The 24,377-nt window shown below is 49.1% G+C and overlaps 1 protein-coding gene across 1 annotated transcript in view; it reads left to right on the forward strand.

The window, feature by feature from the left end:
• The window catches only part of CMTR1 (cap methyltransferase 1), a 47,495-nt gene extending 25,979 nt beyond the window's left edge, over positions 1–21,516 (forward strand). Inside the window, exons 7-24 of the mRNA XM_065400769.1 lie at positions 407–501; positions 603–675; positions 899–1,097; positions 3,474–3,592; positions 3,845–3,941; positions 5,176–5,308; positions 6,615–6,794; positions 7,192–7,248; positions 8,195–8,252; positions 9,018–9,086; positions 10,326–10,457; positions 10,997–11,119; positions 12,442–12,533; positions 13,201–13,269; positions 15,192–15,239; positions 15,824–15,936; positions 16,402–16,510; positions 21,384–21,516. Of these exons, the coding sequence (XP_065256841.1) occupies positions 407–501; positions 603–675; positions 899–1,097; positions 3,474–3,592; positions 3,845–3,941; positions 5,176–5,308; positions 6,615–6,794; positions 7,192–7,248; positions 8,195–8,252; positions 9,018–9,086; positions 10,326–10,457; positions 10,997–11,119; positions 12,442–12,533; positions 13,201–13,269; positions 15,192–15,239; positions 15,824–15,936; positions 16,402–16,510; positions 21,384–21,516 (1,899 nt within the window). The remainder of the gene's footprint in view (positions 1–406; positions 502–602; positions 676–898; positions 1,098–3,473; positions 3,593–3,844; positions 3,942–5,175; positions 5,309–6,614; positions 6,795–7,191; positions 7,249–8,194; positions 8,253–9,017; positions 9,087–10,325; positions 10,458–10,996; positions 11,120–12,441; positions 12,534–13,200; positions 13,270–15,191; positions 15,240–15,823; positions 15,937–16,401; positions 16,511–21,383) is intronic.
• The last annotated feature ends 2,861 nt before the right edge of the window (positions 21,517–24,377 follow it).

The raw sequence follows: 24,377 nt of genomic DNA on the forward strand, positions 1-24,377 counted from the left end.
GGGGCTGTGGAGATTAACGCCTTCTTCCTGGTCTGCTGTGCTCCTCCCCTTTCCCTCCCAGTTTAGACCATCTTTGTCAGGGGGGATGTGTGTGTATGGGGGGGAAGAGCTTGTGTTGGGATTGCCTAATCTATGGCTAACTAGGCCTTACGCTGTGGGGTTGTCAGTCCAGCACCATTCCCCATCCCTGAGCTCACTGTAAGAATTGAGCATGGTGTTAGACCGGGACTGGATGTAGCTATGTGACTGAAGAAGGATGCCAGCTTCAGAAAATGTTCCTGTGTTGGTGTCACCCAGTCTAGAGATAACTGTGAGGAGAAAATCACCATGGGGTTAGGAACCACCCGAGCTGGCTGTCCCTCCTGCCTGTGCCGTGGCTAGCGTAGTTTTCGTTCTGCCTTTGCAGAGCGTGTTCGATGAGCTGGACGGAGAGGAGATGCGCCGAGCCCGGACAAGGTCCAACCCCTACGAGATGATCCGGGGAGTCTTCTTCCTGAACAGGTCTGCAGAGCCTCTGGGTTTGCAGTCCCTTTCTCTTTTGGGTTGCAGCAGCCTGGTGAGCCTGGGGCAAACTAACAGGTGCCCTTTTTGTGCATTCACAGAGCGGCGATGAAGATGGCAAACATAGACTATGTCTTCGACCACATGTTCACAAACCCGAAGGACTCTCATGGGGTGAGGATCTCTCTTGTCCTTTGAATCGGTGATGCCTTCCCAAAGAAAGGGGAAATGGGGTGGGGGAAGATTCCTCAGGGCACGATTAGGGACAAAGGCTGCTTTAAAGAGCCAGAGACCCTAGCTTAGAGGTGCAAGAATATAGCAGTGGGCTGGAGTAGTTTGCATGCTTGGTGGGAAGTTGCTATTGGACTGCTAGAATTTTCCCAATTTCCTTTTGCAGAAACCCCTAATCAAGGAGCGGGACGCAGAGCTGCTTTACTTTGCTGATGTGTGTGCTGGCCCTGGTGGCTTCTCCGAGTACGTTCTCTGGAGGAAGAAGTGGCATGCGAAAGGGTTCGGCATGACCTTGAAAGGACCAAATGACTTTAAACTGGAGGATTTCTATTCTGCCTCCAGCGAGCTCTTTGAGCCTTATTACGGTATGGGTCACGTACGTGTGTGTCAAGTATCAGAGGGGTAGCCCTGTTAGTCTGAATCTGTAAAAAGCAACAGAGGGTCCTGTGGCACCTTTAAGACTAACAGAGGTACCTCTGTTAGTCTTAAAGGTGCCACAGGACCCTCTGTTGCTTTGTACGTGTGTGTGTGTGTGTGTGTCATTGCCTGCATTACAGAGGTTCAGGTTCATAGTAGGCGGAGGACTGATAGTCTGTTAGTGTTAGGGATCTTAGAGAAACTGGTTCACAATGACCATCGCAGAGCCATCCTTATGGAAGAAGAGGAACTGCCATGTAATAGGGAGTTGAGGGTGGCAAGTCTGAACATCAAGTTATATTTCTGCAGTTCAGGTTCCAGCTTGTGTGTATTATAATAATACTTTGTACTTGTAGCACCTTCTTGTCTGAGGCTGTCAAAGCGCTTTAAGATAACTCAGTGGTTTGGTTCCATTTTACAGATGGGGAAACTGAGGGATAAAGAAATGAAATGGCTTGCCCAAGGATCATTTGGCAGAGCCAAGAATAGAAACCTAGATCTGACTCCGTCCCCCAGCATTAATTACTAGATTGCTTCTTTACAGGATCTTTCCACCTTCTATGTGGTGATTTAAGTTATTTTGGACTCCTGGTAACTGCAAGTAGCTCTGATTCCATCTGCTGCATCTATTAGTAGAAAGTGGAATGAGGGGATTGCCAGCAAATTTCAGGCTTTGTTAAGAAAACCCAAGTATGATTGGTTACTTCACTTTTTGCAATTCAATCTGCCTTTCCAGCAAGAACCCCAAACAACCTATCGCTGGTGCCAGTTAGTTACTTTCTGGCTGATTTTGAAAAGCCAAAGCCCCTTTTGACATCTGGAAATCATGAACTTTGGTGGTCGTCTGGCACCTCTGGGTCAGATCAGTAAGAGGAAAGTTCTCATTGAGCAGCAAGGTGGATAAAAGGATCATCTTAACATTTGGATCTTTGTATCTCACTCTTGGTCAGTGCTCTTGTGGAGGGAGTTGATAGCTGTGAGCGTGAATAGCTCAATGATTTTGATGCATTTTCATGTTTCCCTTTTTGTCTGGGCCTAATGTGCTCTAAAATTTAGTGAGACACGTATAAACTCCTCTCTTGGTGATGGGAGGAAAACGCCTTGAACCCTGCACCAAGTGCAAAGAAGACTGGAAAAAAAATTCCAGTCCCACTCCTCTCAGTGGCAGAATAACTGATGAGGAATTTTATTACCAAAGAACTATTGTGCACCCTGACCTCTGCTGTTTTCTCCTGATAATGTACATTTCTAGTCACTCTGTCATTCAATGAATAGAAACAGCAGACACGGAAACTCTGCAGAGAATAGAAATCAACAGTACATTACAAATACCACAGGACTGGGAGTTAGTTGGATATCTAGAGTCTATTCTAGGACACAAAATACCAACTGTGGGAAAATATAGCCCTACCCTTTAATAGAGCCATATGAGAAATCTGTAAAATGCTGCCTTTAAAAACAGTTCTGCTGTTGAACATATCTTCCCCCTTTACAGCTGATGGCTGAGCACACTTGCACATGAAGGGAGGAGGGATAGCTCAGTGGTTTGAGCATTGGCCTGCTAAACCCAGGGTTGTGAGTTCAATCCTTGAGGGGGCCACTTAGGGATCTGGGGCAAAATCAGTACTTGGTCCTGCTAGTGAAGGCAGGGGGCTGGACTCGATGACCTTCAAGGTCCCTTCCAGTTCTAGGAGATAGGATATATCCATTAATTTATTTATTTAATTTATGAACAGGGTTCTGTAAGGCCAAACTACAGTGAGTTTGGAAATAACTGTTAGTGCCTTTCCAGAGACTGCTGATGTCATGGATGTTAGTGAAAGTTTGCTAATGCAGTTTCTCCGGCTGGCATAGACAAAGTTGTGCTTCAGACTAAGGGTCCATCTACACTATGAAACTAACATTGTTAAAGCTCTGATGGGGACCAATTTTGTCTTGTTCCTTCCTGGACGGAAGGGACAATATTGTGTTGTAGCATAGTCAGGCCCTGTTTAGCCGCTAGAGGAGTGAACAATCTGTGCTTTACCAAGGCTGAAGCATAGTTTTTTAAAGCCAAGTTATAACATGGGTTGGTTCAGTCTGGCTAATGGAAGCAGAACCCAATCTAGCCAAAGAAAACTGTGCTGACCTCTTTCTAGCAAGATCATGTTTGTGAGAGTTCGTGGGAGTGGTCCTGATGCAGCTTTCAAGGTGTGTGTTTACTCACTCACTGACCGTTGGTAATGTTTGATCATTGGAGGTCAGCGCGTTGATGGCTTGCGTGTCCCGGTCTCCTGCAAGCACTCTGCAAACATGCTCATAACTGCCTTTTCTTTTCCCCTTAGGAGAGGGCGGGATTGATGGAGATGGAGATATCACCCGCCCAGAGAACATCACTGCTTTCCGGAATTTTGTTTTGGACAACACTGATCGCAAGGGGGTGCATTTCTTAATGGCAGATGGGGTACGTTCGTTCCTCCTTTTCTCTGCAATGAGTGACCGTCGCCATCAGCCAGAGTACAGTGGTGACGTGACATCTTCTCACAGTTACTGCTTGAGATTTGGCAAGGCTTGCCATGAAGTGTCCTGACATTAGCAGTTTATCCCACAGAATAGAAACTGTTGCGAGTTACAAAATTTAGCTGTAAATTCCTTAAGACTCCCCCAGTTAACCAACAGATTTGCGAAGATGTTCACCATTTGATGTGTGTTTCAGGGTTTCTCTGTGGAGGGTCAGGAGAACCTGCAGGAAATTCTAAGCAAACAGCTGACGCTTTGCCAGTTCCTTACAGGACTCTCTATCATCCGGACAGGTATCTTTTTCTCTTTGTTTCTCCCCTTCCTCTCCAGGACTTGGGTGGCTTTGCAGATGGATGCTATAGAACATTGCATGGAGTCACTCCTGCTGTAATGTTAGGTTCTGTTGAATCTAGTAGTTGTGTTCCCTAAACCCTGAGATAAGGTTGCCAAAGACGGTGAGGGAACCATGCTGTGCTCCCTCCAGCTGGAGAAGGGGCAAAATATCTTCGTAAAATCTCTGCTTTACTGTTGACTCTTACACATTACCAGCTAAAGCAGCCTCTTCCTGAGCAAACCAATTGGCTGGTAAGAGCAACCCAGTGTTTGTGCAGTTGTGACTTGTAGCCTTTCCCACTTGAAACCATCACCCTGGCTTCAGAGTGAGAAGATGCTTCTCTTTCTCCTACCTATTCCTTAGTGATGGATGCCATAGCTGCATCTGCTTTGGTGACTCTTATCCTATGTTGGGATCGGCTAGCATTCCGTGCGCCCTTTCAGAGCAGATGGTCCTGCGCTGAGAAGCCAGAGTGGAAGGGGGTTAGAAACACTTGCCAAGTGATTGCTTGTCTTGTCCACTGGGCTCACCAGTATTTGAAACCATGACCCAGCAGGCAAGTTGCCTCTCAGTGAGATTTGACAGAGTGTCCTTCGTTGTGTCTCTCCTAGTCAAGCATCTCCTCTGGGGCTTTCTCCTGGGGGAATGAGAATCTCAAAGCTGAGTGTCTGTGTCTTCCCCTGAGGAAGTAAGAAGACTCACTTGAAGGCAGAGAGCACAGACACTCCTCTACTGAGCTGACTTGTGTTTTTAAACTAGATTTTCATTTCAAATCCAGTTTTTTCCCCAGCGTGAGGCTCTTGGGGAGGAATGAGAGCTGCACACTGTCAAGGATTGCACAGTGTGCTGCCATGCTGGCGGTCTGGGCCCCTGGGTTGGGAGTGCTGTGGAAGCAGCAGGCAGGGTGCTTTGTTCTTAGGTGACATCCCCTCCACCTGGCTGGGAGCTGCCTCTCTCTTTCCTGGGTCTTTGGGAGGCAGAGAGCTAAGTGGAGGATGGAACGCGGTACCCAGTTGATCAGTCTTACTAGATTGATTTATGAAACTGTTTTTCTGATGCAGTTTTTAACTGTACAAAAGTGTGTGTGTGTGTGTGCGCGCGCGCGTGTGTGCAGGGGGACTGAGATACTTAGTATTTTTCCCCTCTCTCCCTGTAACCTGCTGGCTGCAATGTACTTCCTTTCTCTGCCACAGGAGGACATTTTGTCTGCAAAACCTTCGACCTGTTTACGCCATTCAGCGTGGGACTTATATATTTGCTGTACTGCTGCTTCGAGCGAGTGAGTCTCTTTAAACCTGTGACGAGCCGTCCTGCGAACTCAGAGAGGTGAGATTCTGGAGGAAGAATTAAAAGCAGCCCTTTCCCCTAAATAGTGCAATAGCTCTGTTTGTGTAACTGCAGGTCTAGTGTGACCTCCATGACCTGTCTCAGCTAGGAGCCATCTAATGTCTGCCTCATAGAAGGAAATACTTTAAATGTTTAGGAAGTGACAGTGTTTGATAGGTTTAAGAGGCTGTTTACCAAATTACCATGGTCTGTTTCTGCCTATGCTGTCTACTTCCAGTGTGGGAACAATGGAGTTTACTGTAAAATCTGTTCTGTTTTGCAAGATACAATCTAAGGATCCAGTTAAATTAGAGCATATTATGTACATTACAGTGATGTATTTTCATCTCTTTGGATCCGGTAATGCTGTACAAACTGTACACGTGGCACCCCTAAAATGCAGCCATCTTGGGGGAGGAGGATAGCAGCCAGACAACACACAGCATGCCCCACAACAGGGATAGGAAGAGAAACTTTCCAAGGCCACAACTCTTCCAAGACATGCCAAGGAACATTAATGTCAACGCACAACATCTGTTTTTAAGTAACACCTTTGTGCTTTCACAGTGTTTGCGCATTGTTAGTTTGAGCGCCTTCTCCTCTGCAACTTCCATCATCTTAGAACATCCTCCTTTTATCTCTGCCTTTCATCTGACTGCTGTCTCTCTCCAATATCATCTGGAAACCTGTATCTCTTGTCCTTCTTAATCTCTATTTTGCACTAAGCAGTCTATGAGCTGGGGAAAATATGAAATCCATGCCAGAGCCCTCATTAGAAGCCAGGTGTCCAGAGACCTAGTCCCATGCTCTAACCTATTATAGGGCCATGCTGATTTTGGCGTCCTTCAGATGCAGTGTGCTGTGAAATAAAGTGAGACAGACATTTGAGCCTGTACAGGGAGGCTTTATCTTACACTGCCATACCAGGGCTATGGTAGAGTTGTGAGCTAGTAACGGGCTAATTACACCTGCAACCGGAACAGGATTAAAACTGATTCTCTATTTTAGCATTAGTCCTGCTGTCTTATTTCTTTGGCAAGATCTGAGCTTGTGAAGTTTGGAGATTTTTGGTGAAGGATTGAGGTCACCAGCTCTTGCAGCGAGTAGGAAAAAGAGGAGGAAGTAGAATAGCCCTACAGAGGGCTAGCCTGCACTGCCATGAGACATCGAAGGGTATCCTGGGACAAAGACATTCCTGACGCTGCGGAAGCCAGAGGGGAGGGCTGCTGAGATGGTGGGGGTGTGAAAGGCAAGTTGGATATGCGGGAGGACTGATTCCAAGTGGAGTCTCTGGTTTGCTTGGCAGGTACGTGGTGTGTAGAGGGCTAAAGTCAGGCATTGACGACGTGCGGGAATATCTCTTCATGGTGAACATCAAACTCAACCAGCTGCGCAACTCTGACCTGGATGTAAATCTTGTCGTCCCCGTAGAAGTGATCAAGGGCGACCATGAGTTCTACGACTACATGGTCCGATCGAATGAAAGGTGAGTGCGGAAGCAACAAGAGGGAAAGCCGGTTCCAGCACAACTGTGACTTACAGCTGTTTGAGGCCGTGGGGGGCCTTTTCACCTTAAGCTGCCAAATTGCTCAGTTACAAGAGTCCTGCTCTGGGAGAGGCCCTGTGCGGCAGACTGGCCCAGCAAGGGGAGATACACTGCATGGCTGGTGAGCGTTCACACCTGAAGAACTGACCTGCAGTGTTGGGAACGTAAAGGGTGCTCTCCCCAGTGACCCTGCAGTCGTCATGATGGCATTCTGGGTTGTGACAGTCCAGCTCTGCTTTAGAGCAGTCCACAGCACTTGCTCATCCTGCTTTGTGCAGCAGGACAATTTGCGTGGTTGATAACTCACTCCCTGACTGAAACCCACTCTCTCTTTCAGCCAGTGTAAAGTTCAGATCAAAGCACTAGCCAAAATTCACGCCTTTGTTCAAGACACGTGAGTATCTACCTCAAGAGGGAGCGGGGCTTTGGGTGAGGACTGAATTACTCACTGGACAGCTGTGTTCAATGGCCTGCTTGCTTTACCCATTTTTAAATGTCTTCCTGATCCTAGCTGGTGCTTGGCTTGGCCCTGAAGCAGGAGGCTTAGGAGCGCTTACAGTTACTAGGCTAGCTAGTGTCACTGCATGTGCTGTTCTCTGCAACACGGGGATAGCTAAAGGAGACTGATTGGCTTGGAATGATTTATAACTGCTACTAGGACCCCCTATGAAAGGGACTTGCAAAAGGGCTACGTACCTTCCAGTTCCCATAAACGGGTCTATTTCTGAGAGGGGACATAGAGGAGTGGCACATAGAGTGAAACACATTGTGGCATATAGGTGTTTGCTACACAGGGGTAGTTGCACTTACTGCCCAAACACCATCTGGAGACAGCGTGGTGTAATGCACAGAGCACAAGGCTAGGTGCCAGGGACTCCAGGGAATGAACCCTGGTTCTGACACCAACTTTTGGATGGCCTTCAACAAGTCACTCCACCTCTCTGTGCTGCTATTGCTCTATGTGTAACTTAGGGCAGTTGTGGGAAAGAATAAGTTTGTGTTTGTGCAGCATTGTGAAAAGCTAAGGTCCTAACGGTGCTTTAGTGTGTTTCATAAAAGCACTGAAGTCCTGGTGATAGAAGCCTCCCTGCAGCCTCCAATGATCTGCTCTTTGCTGGGAGGCAGGCAGAAGCTGCTGATCTTTGGTTCAGGTTATGAAGTGGGTGGATGATTGGGGAAAGGGCTTCCCTTGAATACAGCAGCCCTCTGGCACGAAGGACTGTCTGTGTGTTTCACTCCCAAAGCAGCTACTTCGAGGAGGCTGACAGGGCTGGGTATGTTAGGGCTGCAAGACCAAAGAGGCTTTCACCATGTTAACAACCTGCTGGCTTTTCCTCTAGGACCCTGAGTGAGCCGCGGCAGGCTGACATCCGAAAGGAATGCCTCCGGCTGTGGGGGGTGAGTAATGCTACTGACAAGGCAGTTGTGGATGCCATTCCTGCTGTGGCGCAGTGGGGAGCGGGAGGGGCTCTGACATGCCAGCCAATAGCATTAACACCTTTCCTGTAGGGCAGGACTATGTTAGTATCTGAGATCACTGTGCACATTTGGGGCTGTGCAGGTCAGGAAACATCAGCTGAACAGATGCTCGGTGTGTATTGCTTGTGGAGCAGGCCTTTGGTTACACAAAAGGGCAGGGTTATACTGCAGCTGAGACTATTACATAACACACTGAATAAGCTATGTGGCCAGTAGGTCCCAGGCAGAAAAACACTCCAAAAAAATCTTAGTTATCAGATGGCAACCTGTCTTCCCTATGAGCCTAGGGTTGTGGGGATCTTGTGGCAGTGAGTTCCACAGGCTAATCACAAGTGTTGGGTGAAACAGCATTGTTTCATGTGGAGCTGCTGTTCTCATTATTGTACACACAAAATCTGCCAGGCACTTTCCAAAAACATACAGAAATAATATAGGTCCTGAAAAGCTTACAACCTAAATTATTGAAATCGCCTGCCATATCCTATGAAAGATGCTATGTCTGTCTCAAGCCACATGTGTTTTGCGTACCTCCCCTCTGTGCGAGGGGAGCCCGGCATCAGCAATATGAATGGAAAAAAACCTTGGGGTCAGGGGTTGGAGTGTCCTTGGTGGCAGAGGAACCTTGGCTTTGGGAACACTGCAAAAAGGAGTATGACTTGTAATCGATCCTTTGTCTTGTTCCAGATTCCAGATCAGGCCCGAGTTGCTCCATCCTCCTCTGATCCCAGGTCCAAGTTCTTTGAGCTCATTCAGGTGAGGCATTAAACTGAAGTTTGTTCTGAACACGTGGGTGAAATGTTTATTGTTACTCACAGGAGTCTGAGATGGAAAAGACCAGCACTGGGCTGTTTGGTTCAGTATATTGTTTAGGGTTTGCACTCAGATGCTGTGGTGATGAGTGCCTATTTAAAAAACTAGGCAGCCTCGTTTAAATGACTTAAACAGTGGGGTTTCCATTACTTCCTTTGAGAGACAGTTCCACAGACTTGATAGATGTCTAATGATCAGTGTCCCCCCTGAGGTCGTTAGCTCCGACACTATATGGGAGCCTGGGAATAAAGAGGGCTTTGGCAGAAGAGATCTTGCCCCTGAGTGAAGGAGCACCGGAAGATCGCATATTTTTTGAAGCCTATCATAGGATTGAATTCCCATAAGGGCCTCTTTTTCCTGGTCCAGTCCTATCCTGCCCAGGTGTGCTGTGATCTTGCTGTTACTGAAATGCTGTACTGTGACACTCATTTATAGAAAAGGGGGTGTGTGGTGAAGAGGGAACCCCATAAGAGAGCCTGCTCCGTCCATCGGTCCTTGGCAGAGAGCTATGAATATTCTGGAGTGTCCCCTACAGACCCTGCAGCACTTCCCCTCATATTCTGTCCCCTCCTTTGGACACACTTCTTCTCTTAAGCCTGTGCTGCCTTTGGGCTCGGAAGGGGCAGGTTCCTTCCCTTTCCAATGCTGTAGGGGAGAAGTGGAAGCACTCAGTGTGGCTGGGAGGCCAGCTTAGTTGCTTGCTGTGAAGGTGAAATGAATCCCCTTCTATCTAAGAGACCGCTTCGGCCTGGACTACCAATTCTGTAGAAGGTAGGTAAATAGCTCTGTATCCAGGCCTGTTCTTTTCCCTTCACACTCTTACCTTGGTGCATCCTAAAGTAGCTCAGCAGGGAAATTGAAATAGCCCCTCAGTACAAGTGAGCAGTTTTGTGGGCAAAGCTCATGATCTCTCTGTTTAATTTCTCCTAGACCTTTGTCTACGCTGGGGACGCTGGTTTTTCCTCTAGAACCCTGACTAGTGTGATTGAAACCAGGCTGAGCCCCACTGGTGCAAACAGCAGCTGTGCCTGTCTATGCTCGGATTTGCACCAGTGTAGCTAACAGCTGTGGCTGAAATCAGGGCACATCCTGATGCACACGAAGCTTCTGTGTTTGCTGTAGCACCCATCGTTGTGTCTGTATCGTGTAAGTCACCTTTCTCCTTCTGCTGATGTGCTTCAGGGAACAGACATCGATATCTTTAGTTTTAAACCAACACCACTCAACTCAAAAACCCTGGAGAAGATCCGCCACGTCTTAGATTACAGATGTATGGTGTCTGGAAGTGAACAGAAGTTCCTGCTAGGGTTAGGGGTAAGTGCTGACATCTAACCTGACAGCAGGAAGTTCCATGGCTAATTATGCTGGGTTTTTTATAAACCCTTTTAAAGATATTGCCTAGCAATTTCATCCCAACCTGCTTGCCCTTGTACTATGGGACAGGGGGATAGGAGTGACTGATGGACCTTTCTTAAGACCATTGGTTATTTTGTATTCCTTCTTCCTTCCGTCTACTCCCCATACTAAATAATCTTGGTCTTGAAAATCTCTCCTCACAGAGAATGCTGCATTCCCTCCATCTAATAATTCGTTTCACTGCCCATCTCTGAACAGTATCTTTTGTGGGGTGGCAAGGGACCCTGCCTAATGAGCTGTGTTAGGATCTGTGTGTTGGTGTCTCTGCAGCTGAGCTGTAGGCTCCTTCCTTGACATGTCTCATAAAGAAATGTTCTCTGCTGTCAGCAGGAAGGAAGGAATATACTCTCAGGGCTACTTTTCAGCTAAGGCAGAAAGAATGTGTCCCATTCCTGTCTGGGTCTAACCTTGCCTTGTTCCTGTTTGTCTGCACACAGAAGTCCCAGATCTACACCTGGGATGGTCGCCAGTCAGATCGCTGGATGAAACTGGACTTGAAAACTGAGCTGCCACGGGCTACCCTTCTCTCTGTGGAGATTGTTCATGAGCTGAAAGGAGAGGTCAGAGGTTGTTCCTTCCCCATAAGGGGGATGGCTAGTATTACATGGTAGATGGCCCAGCTGTGCAGCTTCAGAGAGGATTCCCAGGGAAGCTATTTTGGGATAAGCGCTCCTCTCCTGTTCAGAGCCAGAGATATACGGATGACTGTTTGCTTCCCTTCAGTGTTGTTCTGCACCACCTCCATGGTTGACTTACTGTCTGATTGAACACGCCTCAGTGGCTTTTGGTTTGCACACATACATGCATGTGTTGTGCAGTGCTGCCCTGCTCCACTTGCCTGCCCCATTCTGCTTCACAGGCGGCTGCCTTTCAAGGATGCTGAATATACCGTGTGTATGAAGGGGTTTGGATCAGAACCTACAAAAGCACCAACTGGTGGTGGTGTTTGCAGAAGCATTTACCCTCCTGCACTGTCTCTGGTCCAACATTGATCTTTGATCATTTGCTGAACTGTTTGATTGGCAGCTGGCATTGTTTTATTTTTGTAACATGCATGTGAAAAAGGTCTGTAACTGAGCACGTTAGTCGTGATAAATAACATATGGGGAATCTTTAATACATAGGCTTATTGAAATATTGTTCAGTTTTGATTCTGTGACTGTCCTGGTGGGGGGAATGCTGAACTTGTTCTGATAATCAAGAGAATTTTCAGTGTAACCAATAGAGGTCATGAAATGTGACCCTTTGCTAACTAGACTGGTCGAGGTTGAACTGTGTATAGAAGATCATGTTGTTACTGCAGAGATCTGCTGTGAACTTAAGCTGAGTAGCTTCCTTTGGCTAGTTTGTATGAGGCTGAGTAGTCACTGACCCTAAAACAGGCCTGTGTGTCCACATATACTCAGCCACTTGATGATGATTGCAGTTCTTAAAAACAGACAGGTGGGGCCAGTCTGGAGGCTTACCCACGCTACGTGGCATTGCTGCGTGGGAGCTCAGGGCCAAAGCTCGGGTCCTTGCTCCTGGAGATGGTGCAGCAAGCTCAGCCTTGTGAGGGGACCACTTTGTAGGGCATCCAGCTGACTCAGAGAGGTGGTAATGTGCTTCATAGAGTTCTGCCCAGCCCTCCCCTGGGGACTGGTGCATTGGACATGTACAGGTATCTTAGGATGGAAGATTAAAACAGGGGAAAGGGGGGAGGCTCCAGAGAATTCATGGGGGGAGAACCTGCAGCAGAAACAAGTTACCAGTGGCAGGAGGTGGGGTTTCCTCTTCTGAAGTTAGCAAGGTGGTGGTGGGAGGCAGCATGCAGACACTGCATAAAACAGACAGAATACCCACAGACAGCCTGTAACATAACTCCCTGTGTTTCTCTCCTTAGGGGAAAGCCCAGCGAAAAATCAAGGCTATCCATATCCTGGATGTCTTGGTGCTGAATGGCAATGACGTCCGAGAGCAGCACTTTAACCAGCGGTAGGTAGGGCTTTGGGAGCGCCTCTCATGCATGTGGATGAGAGCTGTCAGGGAACTCTGTTGGTTCAATGGCTGCGCTATTGATCATCGGCCACGAGGAACCGAGAGCACTTAGCTGATGCGCTTGTATAAAGATGAGCCGTGGAAGAACCATCTCTGAAGTGGGTGCATCCTCTCTTCCCCCACCCCCTCTGTGCAGCAGAGAAGGCCTGGTTCCCTTCTGAGAGTGGAGTGAGCTGGTCCCAAAACAGGTAGACCGAGCGCCACTGGCAGCCTGAATGGGAAGGGTTGTGACTTGTCGCCGAGGGGGAAGAGCCCTACAGTTCCTTCCTTAGCGGAGCACATCTGCCAATCCCGCTCTCCTGTTCGTACATGAATGGGCTCATCAGCACATGGACTCATTACTGAATTTGTTACTAGATTAGGTTTGTCTAGCAGAGCCTATGGAGAACCATCCCTACTGCATAATTGCTAGTTGCAGGACACCAAGCTGGGAGTGCTGGGTGAGCAGACAGTTTTTTGAGTATGTTTGGGTGTCAGTGGCGTCAGACTGGGCTGTGTGAGTAGAGGTCCCGTTGGCACTCCCTCCTGTCCCAAGGAAGCCGCACCTACCCAACACACCAGAGCCGTAGCTAAAGCACAGAATTCTCTTTCCCGTTTGTTCTAGGATTCAGCTAGCGGAGAAGTTTGTCAAAGCCGTTTCTAAACCTAGCCGGCCGGATATGAACCCCATCCGGTGAGTGACACCTCCTTCCGCATCCCCCTTCATCTTGGGACTGCTGGGGCTTTGGGATTAATTTGCTGGAGGAGGAAGACATGAAACGTAGCCTGGCTTGCTCCCAGGCCTATACAATATATAGCCAGAGCTCGTAGTCTCATCATGTTTGCTAGAAGGCGGCAAGTGGTCCGTTACATCTCAGAGATGATGCTGATGGCTGGATGTCTAAGATTAACCTTTTGGAGATCAGACATTCATGCTTTCTCCATCCCATGAGTAGCTGGTGCTAATCTCACATGCATACTTGTAGTTGAGCTAAGCCCCAGTTAGCTCAACCAGTGCAAACCACAACATGCCCCCGTCTACACTGACGGGTCAATGTGGGTGCAGCTACGCTGCTGACCGCCGATGGCTGAATCAGGGCTGTTCCCTACCATAGACAAGGACTACGGGTCTGATCGCTAAAAGCCTGAGATAAGGCCTTGGGTACAGGGCTAAGCACATATTCTGCTAGGAAACACTCCTGAGAAAGGTACTGATAGAGCGCTCTAGCTGTTGGCTGCTTGCTGCCCTTTCACCTTTACTTGTTAGTTTTATTTTGGTACTGTGCAGAGGCCCCGAAAGAAGCAGGGCCCCATTGTGCTGGGTGTCGGACAAACACCTAGGAAGACCGTCCCTGCCCCCAAAGACCATACAGTTTAGCTTGGAACAAGAAGCTGTTGGAGGGAGGTGAAGGGGAACAGTGACACAGCTCCCCAACTTAGCCATGTGCGCAGCTGGCTGGCTCAAATTGTTTAAAAAAGGGAGGGCAGGCGTTAGGGGGTCTTAAAATGGCTGCCTTATTCTTGTCGTTTCCCCTTTAAGCCTCTGCCTATTTCCTAGGTCAGTTCTGTTCTGATGTTTGGTGGGGGGAGATATGGAAAGGGGATATGAAGATGGAAGGGCAGAGTAATATGTGGAGAAGAGTTGGGGGGCGGGGCAGCGAGAGCAGGAGGCTTGGAGATGGAGAACAAGTGGATCTCAGTTAATGTCAACACACATCCAGTAACTGCAGCTGGGGGAGTCCAAGGTGGTGTTGGGGAAAAGTACAGGCTGTAATTTCAGAAGTGCCCACAGGCTCCAACGGGCTCCCCCACTGCTGTGTCTGAAGGGCTTTAAAACTCTGCCCCAGTAAGCCTGATCTTGTAGCCACATATGGGAAGGGGGCACAGAGGGGGAGTGGGGGTGGGGGAACTGCCTTTCTGTAAAAAGATTTCTCTATGTGCCTCTTAGCTCCCCAAGCTGTGTGGAACGGTGGTTGTGTGAAACAATGTGGGCTGGCTTCTGAGCAGCAGAACAACGCCCCTGCCTACGGGGACTGAGCCGTGAATGTGCAGGTGTCCAATTCCTGAGCTGGGATGCATAGGCACCGACTCTGGGGGGGCTCCAGGGCTGGAGCACCCACGGGGAAAAATTTGGTGGGTGCTCTGCACCCATCGGCAGCCAAGCACCCCGCCCCAGCTCACCTCACCTCCGCCTCCTCCCCTGAGCGTGCTGCGTCCCTGCTTCTCCTCCCAGCGCTCGCGGCGTAACAAGCTGTGGGAGGGAGGGGGGAGAAGCGGGAACGTGGCGCGCTCAGGGGAGGAGGCGGGGCGGGGATTTGGGGAAGGAGTCCAATAGGGGCAGGGAGGGGGTGGAGTTGGGGCAGGGACTTTGGGGAAGGGGTTGGAATAGGTGCAGGGCAGGGGCGGGAGTGGGCAAGGTAGGGGTGGAGTCGGGCAGGGGGGGTCGAGCACCCACCGGCACCAGGAGAAGTTGGCGCCTATGCTGGGACAAACAATGTGCCAGGGGCTAAGATTCAGGAGCAGGGTCAACCTGCCACATTCACTGCCTCGCCCTGAGATCGTAGCCGCTAGCTTCGCAATTCCAACCCTTCAGTGTGTGCGTCTCTCTCCCCCCAGGGTGAAGGAAGTGTACAGACTGGAGGAGATGGAAAAGATTTTTGTAAGGTAAGTGACTAGAAACAGTGAGACGCTTCATAGCAAGTCAGTGTTCGCAACTGCCACGCAGAGACAAGAGGGATCTATTGCTATTTGCAAGACAAGCGCCTGGGAGTGAACCCTTGTAGCAGAGCCCACGGTCACCCATTGGGGTATTCTTTGTGGGTCAGTCAGTCACCTGCTAATTCTGCATTGCAGAGGCTAGTCTGTTCCGGAGCAGAATGCAGGGCTTCGCTGTGCTAGAGGGAAGCAGCTCGCTTAGCCTTGTAGCCAGGTCTGCAGCCCCCGCACTGATAGCTGTTCCCAGGCCCAAAGAGCTCCATTCCCTTCCTGCCCTGTCGCGCACCAGGGGAAAGCTGCACTTGTGGTTGCCAGCAGACAGATTTGCAGTTTGATTGTACCTGTAAAGGAAACCCTGGTTGGTTAAATACTGTAAATCACTGACATGGCCCTTGTTCCAGCACTGACTCCCTGGCTGATGTTCTGTGTGCACACACAGAGTTCTGGCTCCTTTTCCCTAGTTTGCAGCTGTCTCTGAAGTGTGTGTGTCTCCTTGGGTGTAAACTCCATCCCTCCCTTCTCTCGGCACTCAGGTTAGAGATGAAGATCATCAAGAGCTCAGGCGGAATACCACGGCTGTCCTACACGGGCCGGGACGACCGGCACTTTGTGCCCACTGGACTCTACATCGTTAGGACTGTGAATGGTAGGGAGAGCTCTGCAAGCCTTTTTTCCTCACCATTTTCAGGAGCAGGAAGGAATTTTGTTTTTTAAAAATACAGGGCCAAGCTCTGCCCTGGTGTAACTCCATGGAAGTCAGTGCTGAATTTGGCCCAGGTCCTGTTTTGGTTGGATTGGGCGGCGTTGGGATGAAGATGGGTCAGCTGCCCCCATTGTGGTTTGATTAGCTCTGGGATTTCAGTTCAGTCACAAGTATACTGAGATCACAGATTTCGTAACTGGAAAGATCACTCTCCAAACTAGCTCAGGCTGGGCTGGGAGTGCAGGGTGTGCCTTGCTGAATTGACAGCAGCTTGGGTACACAGGGCTTTTTGGGGGTTGGAAGGAGAAAACAGTGGGATGTTAAGCTGGCCTCTCAAATCACCCCCCAATCTGACATGCTTCCATTCTGGTCCCGCCCTCTGTTTGTTCCCTGTGGCTTTGCCCCTAGATCCTTGGACAATGGCGTTCAGCAAAAACTCCAAGAGGAAATTTTTCTATAACAAGACGACCCAGGAGTCGACGTACGACCTCCCTCACGAATCCATCGCACCATTTCAGTGAGTACCGTCCCAGCAGTCAGTCGGCCAGGGGGGCTGAGGAGTGGCAGCATAGCACAGTAGGGCCTCTTACCTCCGCAGTGTGCCTCATCCTTTCCAGCAGGCCAGTGCTCTGCACTTGGGTGACGGTGGTAGGCCCTGCCCTGGCAACGCCACACTGTGTAATGGTGTTTACTGGCAGAGCTTCTTGAAGACCCGCTCCTGGAGCCCTGTAAAGAGGTTCTGACTAGGGCTGTCAAGCGATTAAAAAAATGAATCACGCGATTGATCACGCTGTTAAGCAATAATGGAATACCATTTATTTAAATATTTGTGGATGTTTTCTACATTTTCAAATATATTGATTTCAGTTACAACACAGAACAGAGAGTACAGTGCTCACTTTATATTTATTTTTGATTACAAATATTTGTGCTGTAAAAAAATAGTATTTTCCAATTCACCTCATACAAGTACTATAGTGCAATTTCTTTATCATGAAAGTTGAACTTAGAAATGTAGAATTATGTACCAAAAATAACGGCATTCAAAAATAAAACAATGTAAAACTTTAGAGCCTACCAGTCCACTCAGTCCTACTTCTTGTTCAGCCATTCACTCAGACAAATACATTTGTTTACATTTTCAGGAGATAATGCTGCCCGCTTCTTGTTTACAGTGTCACCTGAAAGTGAGAACAGGCGTTCGCATGGCACTATTATAGCCGGCGTCGCAAGATATTTACATGCCAGATGCGCTAAAGATTCATATGTCCCTTCATGCTTCAACCACCACTCAAGAGGACATGTGTCCATGCTGATGATAGGTTCTGCTTGATAATGATCCAAAGCAGAGCTGACCAACGCATGTTTATTTTCATCATCTGAGTCAGATGCCACCAGCAGAAGGTTGATTTTCTTTTTTGGTGGTTCAAGTTCTGTAGTTTCCGCATCTGAGTGTTGCTCTTTTAAGACTTCTGAAAGAATGCTCCACACTTCGTCCCTCTCAGATTTTGGATGGCACTTCAGATTCTTAAACCTTGGGTCGATGCTGTAGCTATTTTTAGAAATCTCACATTGGTACCTTCTTTGCGTTTTGTCAAATCTGCAGTGAAAGTGCTCTTAAAATGAACAACATGTGCTGGGTCATCATCCAAGACTGCTATAACATGAAATGTATGGCAGAATGCAGGTAAAACAGAGCAGGAGACATACTATTCTCCTCCCCCCAAGGAGCTCAGTCAAAATTTAATTAACGCATTTTTTTTTTAACGAGTGTCATCAATATGGAAGCATGTCCTCTGGAATGGTGGCCAAAGCATGAAGGGGCATATGAATGTTTAGCATATCTGGCATGTAAATATCTTGCTACGCCGGCTACAAAAGTGCCATGCGAACGCCTGTTCTCACTTTCAGGTGACATTGTAAATAAGAAGCCGGCAGCATTATCTCCTGTAATATAAACAAACTTGTTTGTCTTCGCGATTGGCTGAACAAGAAGTAGGACTGAGTGGACTTGTAGGCTCTCAAGTTTTACATTGTTTTGTTTTTGAGTACAGTTATGTAACAAAAAAAAATTTACATTTGTAAGTTACGCTTTCATGATAAAGAGATTGCACTACAGTACTTATATGAGGTGAATTGAAAAATACAATTTCTTTATCATTTTTACAGTGCAAATATTTGTAAAAAAAAAATAGTAATATAAAGTGAGCACTATACATTTTGTATTCTGTGTTGTAATTGAAATCAATATATCTGAAAATGTAGAAAAACATCCAAAAATATTTAATACATTTCAGTTGGTATTCTGTTGTTTAACAGTGCGATTAAAACGGCAATGAATCAAGGTTAATTTTTTTAATCGCGATTAATTTTTTTTAGTTGATCGCGTGAGTTAACTGCGATTAATCGACAGCCCTAGTTCTGACTTTTGTGTTCGGCGCCACATCCAGAGGAGCTTGGAGCTCCACAGTCTGGTTTTAGCCCACGAAAGCTTATGCCCAGATAAATTTGTTAGTCTCTAAGACGCCACAAGTACTCCTGTTCTTTTAGTCTGACCGTGTGTGTGTGGGTTCCTGCTGCATTCCCAGCGCACTCGAGGTGGACTGGGGCGTTGGGCATGCCAGGCAGCTTCGTCCAGTGGTAGCAGAGGAAGAAGCACTGTCTGTTTCGGGCTCTCCTGTGGGCATGAAGCCGGAGCAGCACTGTGGGAATGGGAGGGAGACCTGTGGAACAGGAGCATCGCGTTGGCTCCTAGGGAAAGAAGGATACGGAGTTTGATTACCTGGTACTTTCCGTGAAGCTCCAGGAACTTATCACTTGAGCACTCCCCAGCAGCGAATCTCTGTGTGTTCTTCCCGACCATCAGACTCAACCCATCACTTCCCTTGTGCACCCTAGTGTGCGCTCTAGAGCAGGAAACTGGGAATCCAGACTCCTGGCTTCCGTTCCTGGGAAACTGGGACTCCAAGAACAGATTAACTGGGAGTCAATAGATCATGGAGACAGACTGGGAGTTCCTTAGACAGGGAGGTTCAGAGAATAGGGACCGTGCGATACCATTATGCCATTGTCTCCTAGGAAAGTGAGTCTTGTGAGTCTGTTTCTCAGCACAGTGCTGCTATATGCAGACTGCACAGGCCCCTGGATTGAGGCTGATGTGAAAGGGGGCTCCCTGCACACCCCTCTAGCCTCCTTGTTGGTCTGCAGCTGTGCCCTGAGAATCCTTCAGGCTTCCCCTGGTCAGCTAGCTGAACAAGCTCTCGTCATCCCAGTGCTGGGAGGGCTCCCCTTCACAAACAGGGGAGGGTGCTAGCCCCTCTCAGCCTCTCTGGCAGAATTCCAGAACCAAACTCAACCACTGCTATGAAAACAAAGCAAGGAAGGGGTTTATGTGTGACTCTGTAATGGATGCTCTGCCTTGTCGTTAGTGAGCACTAATGTGTCTGTAATTAGCCGCTGACACATGCGTTTGTCGCTATGCTAATATCGTTCTGTTAGAACAGTGTACCTAAATAAGCTATGAATATTAAGTGTCAGTAATTGTAGGAATCTAAGGCTGCTGTGTCTGCAGCAATTAGCAGCTCTGTTTTCACACTGGGTGACTAATATCCAGATGGGGCGGGGAGAGTCTATGCGCAGGGATGAGTCGGGGGACGGATTTCTGGAGATTCACTGTATCTCCAGAGCTCATGTTGGCAAAGTGAGGGTTAGTTTGCTCCCCCTCCCCCGCTATATCCATAGTGTGCTGAGTGCTCAGACCCTGCTGTGTCCATTCTGCCTGCTGACCCTTCCAAGTGCTCTGTTCGGGCCTTTCCAGAGTCTTCAGTGACGTTCCCTTGTTTGCTTCACCCTCTCAGGAACTTGAAAAACATAGTTCCCCTAACTGATTGTTCAGTCTCAGCAGACATTGATTCGTCCCTCCCGCTGCTTTGAACGGAGCTGCAACTAACAAGGCCATTTCCATGGAACGCACTCCAGTTTATAGGCCACGTTGGGGTGTCTGGGTTTGTGTCAGCATATGCTTGTTTGAGTAGGCCCTACAAAACGATGGCTATTCTTACTAGCTGTAGCCTACACCTACTCGGTGTGGTGCTGCCCCGTCTCGTGTGGCTGGCCACAAACTGAAGTGGATGAGCCTACAACAGCCTTTGCTAACAGAGCTGGGTGTTTAGCGCAGGGAGAAGACACTCAAGTTTAGATCCAGAGGTCCTTGGTTCAGCCTCTGCTGCCGACGATGCAGCCGGGGCATGGCACTGCAGAGCCAAAGTTAGGAGTTGGGGCGGAGAAAAATGTGAAGAACCCTAGGGGTTAATAAAGCAAATAACCTGGGCCTCCTTTACGGTGCCCCCTAGAATCATATTAGGTATGGTCCCAGGCCAGGAGTCTCTGCAGCCTATGCGGAGTGGAGTTCATTAATGATCTGGAGGATGGCGTGGACTGCACCCTCAGCAAGTTTGCAGATGACACTAAACTGGGAGGAGTGGTAGATACGCTGGAGGGTAGGGATAGGATACAGAGGGACCTAGACAAATTAGAGGATTGGGCCAAAAGAAATCTGATGAGGTTCAACAAGGACAAGTGCAGAGTCCTGCACTTAGGACAGAAGAATCCCATGCACTGTTACAGACTACGGACCGAATGGCTAGGCAGCAGTTCTGCAGAAAAGGACCTTGGGGTTACAGTGGACGAGAAGCTGGATGAGAATTGACCGTGTGCCCTTGTTGCCAAGAAGGCTAACGGCATTTTGGCCTGTATAAGTAGGGGCATTGCCGGCACATCAAGGGACGTGATCATTCCCGTCTATTCAACATTGGTGAGGCCTCATCTGGAGTACTGTGTCAAGTTTTGGGTCCCACACTACAAGAAGGATATGGAAAAATTGGAAAGAGTCCAGCGGAGGGCAACAAAAATGATTAGGGGGCTGGAGCACATGGCTTATGAGGAGAGGCTGGGGGAACTGGGATTGTTTAGTCTGCAGAAGAGAAGAATGAGGGGGGATTTGATAGCTGCTTTCAACTACCTGAAAGGGGGTTCCAAAGAGGATGGATCTAGACTGTTCTCAGTAGGAGCAGATGACAGAACAAGGAGTAATGGTCTCAAGTTGCAATGGGGGAGGTTTAGGTTGGATATTAGGAAAAACTTTTTCACTAGGAGGGTTGTGAAGCACTGGAATGGGTTACCTAGGAAGGTGGAATCTCCTTCCTTGGAGGTTTTTAAGGTCAGGCTTGACAAAGCCCTGGCTGGGATGATTTAGTTGGGGATTGGTCCTGCTTTGAGCAGGGGGTTGGACTAGATGACCTCCTGAGGTCCCTTCCAACCCTGATATTCTCTGAGTGCATCCCTTCTCAATGTGCAGTGCTGATCTGTCTGTCTCCTCTTTCTGCCTGCAGCATCTGCTACTTCAGCCGTCTCTTCTGGGAGTGGGGGGAAGGTGTCAAAGTGCACGACTCCCAGAAAAGGCAAGATGCGGAGAAGCTGTCCAAGGAGGAAGTCCTGTCCTTCATCCAGGCGCACTACCCTTGAACCCCCAGCTTGGAATCTTCGGGGACTGACTGGAGTGGGGAGACTGAGACAGGAGAAGGGAGTCTTCCATCCAGGAGCTGCAGGCCTTCTGTGGAGGAGAACAGATTCCTGGGGGGTGGGGGGTGGGGTTTGGCGCTCAGAAGAAGCGGGACAAAGCTCCAGCCTGTGAGTAGCAGTGTATATAAGTATCTGGCCCAGGCAGCACCGGCTGTGGGTACCTCGGAGGTGGGATGCCTGGAGCTGAGGTCCGATGCTCTTCTGTACTATCCCACTGCACTCCTGGGGATGAGGGGCTGGCATCTTTCCCCACTAGTGCTCCAAACTACAGCCAGGCGTCTGCTCTCTGGGTTCCCCTCCTGCGTGTGCCGGAGCAATTAGGAGGCTGCGTATGGTTTCCTGGCAGCACCAAGAGGAAAAGAGGATGGTCACAGGACTGCAGGGAGGAATGAGCTGGGGGAGAGTGCATTTAAATGGCCTTGCAGTGCTCCCAGCAGCCACCTCTGTCTCCTTTGCCTCGAGCCGATGGGCCGTTGCTGAACGCTGGGTGACTCATCAGGAAATGCAGGCTCTTGGCATCTGAGGATGGTCACTTTTTGCTCGTGGCTCCAGCACTTCTGCTCCAGAGGCACTTGGCAGGTTGTCGGGAGTTCCTGGGTGCTAGCATCTCGGTGGAAGGAAGCCAGTCCTTGTGGCAGGAGGTCGCTAACTCCAAGCCAGCAGCCTAGGTGTGAGCTCATGAATCTGCCCTAGGACGATGCTGAGATGTTTTGCTTTTTTCAGTGCTCAAAACCATCCTCAGTTTCCCTCTAACATTGCCCCTCCCTGTGTGTTCAGGGATGAAAGCAAAAGGGGGAAGGCTGCAGGCCTTCGGGTGTAGGAGTTTATCAGAGGAGATTGTGGAAGTCTTATGGGAAGGAGACCTTGACTCTGACCATGCTGGTTAGTCAAAAGAAATCCAATCCCACGACCAGGCCCGTTGTAGGGGAAACCCACCTTTCCTGGTTAATTCGCAAAACAGGCTTTAAAACCCCCCTGTGTCTGGTCCATAACTGGAGCCATGTCTCAAGGCACAAACTTGGGACTCCCTAGCATGGCAAGCAGGACATTTGTGTTTCAGCAGATCGCAGTCAGAAATCATGGCTCATTTCTGTGCTGGGCCCTCTACGTGTCATGTACACAAAGCCACCCCAAAGAGCAAGGCTGCCCTCATTGCCTGTTTTAACTTCATGCTGGGCTTCAGAAACGCCTCTGGCCTGGTCTCCCACATGGATCAGAACTTAATAGGCGGTTGGCTGCTCCGGTCCATGCAGCAAAGTCACTTATTTTTTCTTACACAGGTTGGCAATAAGGGAAAAGCTGACGGGGGGGTTACCTGGACCGTGCCTTAAAGAAAGCTGTGGGTCTCCTGGAAACTAGAGGCAGCCTTTCAGATTCTCATCCCCCTTCCATCCTCCCCATGCCAATGCAGGATGTGAATGGGTCTGTATCCCATGGAGAGTTCAGCTCTGGCAGAAGTATAAGTTCGTGGGTGAGATTCATCTCGCAACCAGGGGCAGCGCAAGGACTGGGCATCACTTAAGTCACACTTAAGATCTGTGATCCTCATAGGGCTCAAGTGACGCACAGGGTGACTTTCACCCTGAGCTCCTAGGCCTTGCTTTCCGAGCTCGCAGCCTTCCGTGGCTGCATGATCGGTTGGTGGCCAGGCATCGGTTTGTTAATCCTCCAATTGCTTGGTGTGAATGAGTTTAACCATTGGTGGTTTTTGTGCTCTGCCTTGTAACGTGGATCCGCACGTTTAGGCTTGATGGCGGCAGAATGGGGATTGTCACTGCTCGCCCAGCCTTGGGCTCGTGCTGCCCTTGGGCTGTCATTGCATGGGGAGACTAAGCTCTCAACTTTGGAGGGTGGTGGGAGCCCATGTTGTACTTGGGTATCCCCTATTGGGCCCAGAAGAGCCCTTCTGCTCTGGTGTATTTCGAATACTGCCTCCTGCAAGCTCAGGGTGAGTGGCCTTTCCAGAAAGGTGGCTGAGGAAGTGTCAGACCTACTTTCCCTGTGCCCTGTAGCAGCCAGGGGGAAGGTTTGCCAATCCATCCAGGAGCAGGATGGGGCTCTGACTCAAATCCCTTAGCAGAATTTAGTCCCAAGTGCTCCAAAGTCTTGGCAGAACGTGGCACCCGGCCCAAGCGCAGCCCTTCTGGAGAGGGCAGCAGCCCCTTTTGCAGTTAATTATTGGCTCCTTTATATTTATTGAAGGCCCCTCCATGAGGAGCAGTGAGGAGGCTCTGCAGGTGGGGAAGCTGGTGCCTCTGGCAGCTTCACTTCGGAGCCTTCACACTGGTGGCTTTTAAAACCATTTATTTAAGTGTTGGTGCTTCTGCTGATTTCCCCAACCCCCTGATGCAGCCATGATGCCAGCAAGAAGCCAACAGGCCTGTTCCTTTTCCTATGGTCCTTTACTGTGTCTTCTGCACCCTCTAGGATGTCCCCCCCACTAAGGGCCTTAGCCCCTCCCTGTTTGTGGGGATGGAGATGTCCCGCAGGGAATACACCATGGATAATCTAGGCCTCCATTAGCCTTTACCTGGTACTGAAAACCCAGGGTGCAGAAGAAACCCAATTGCTTGCAGGCGGTTTGAGAGATGCTGCCTGCTTTCCCCATTGCCCCAATTTCCTTTGCTTTTAGTCGATTGTGTTTTTTACAAGATGTATTTTTTGGATGCACTGAACCACACCTCCCACCCTCTTGTGGGAGGGCAGCACCAGCACCTCACTACTGCTTCCCTGCTGCAGGGAAAAGGTTTTATCCCTCTTCCCTCTCTGGCTCAAGACTCTCCTAGCCCCATTGCCCCTCCGGG

This window comes from Emys orbicularis, chromosome 3, assembly GCF_028017835.1.
Source record: "Emys orbicularis isolate rEmyOrb1 chromosome 3, rEmyOrb1.hap1, whole genome shotgun sequence".
In the NCBI taxonomy this organism is placed as follows: Eukaryota; Metazoa; Chordata; order Testudines; family Emydidae; genus Emys; species Emys orbicularis.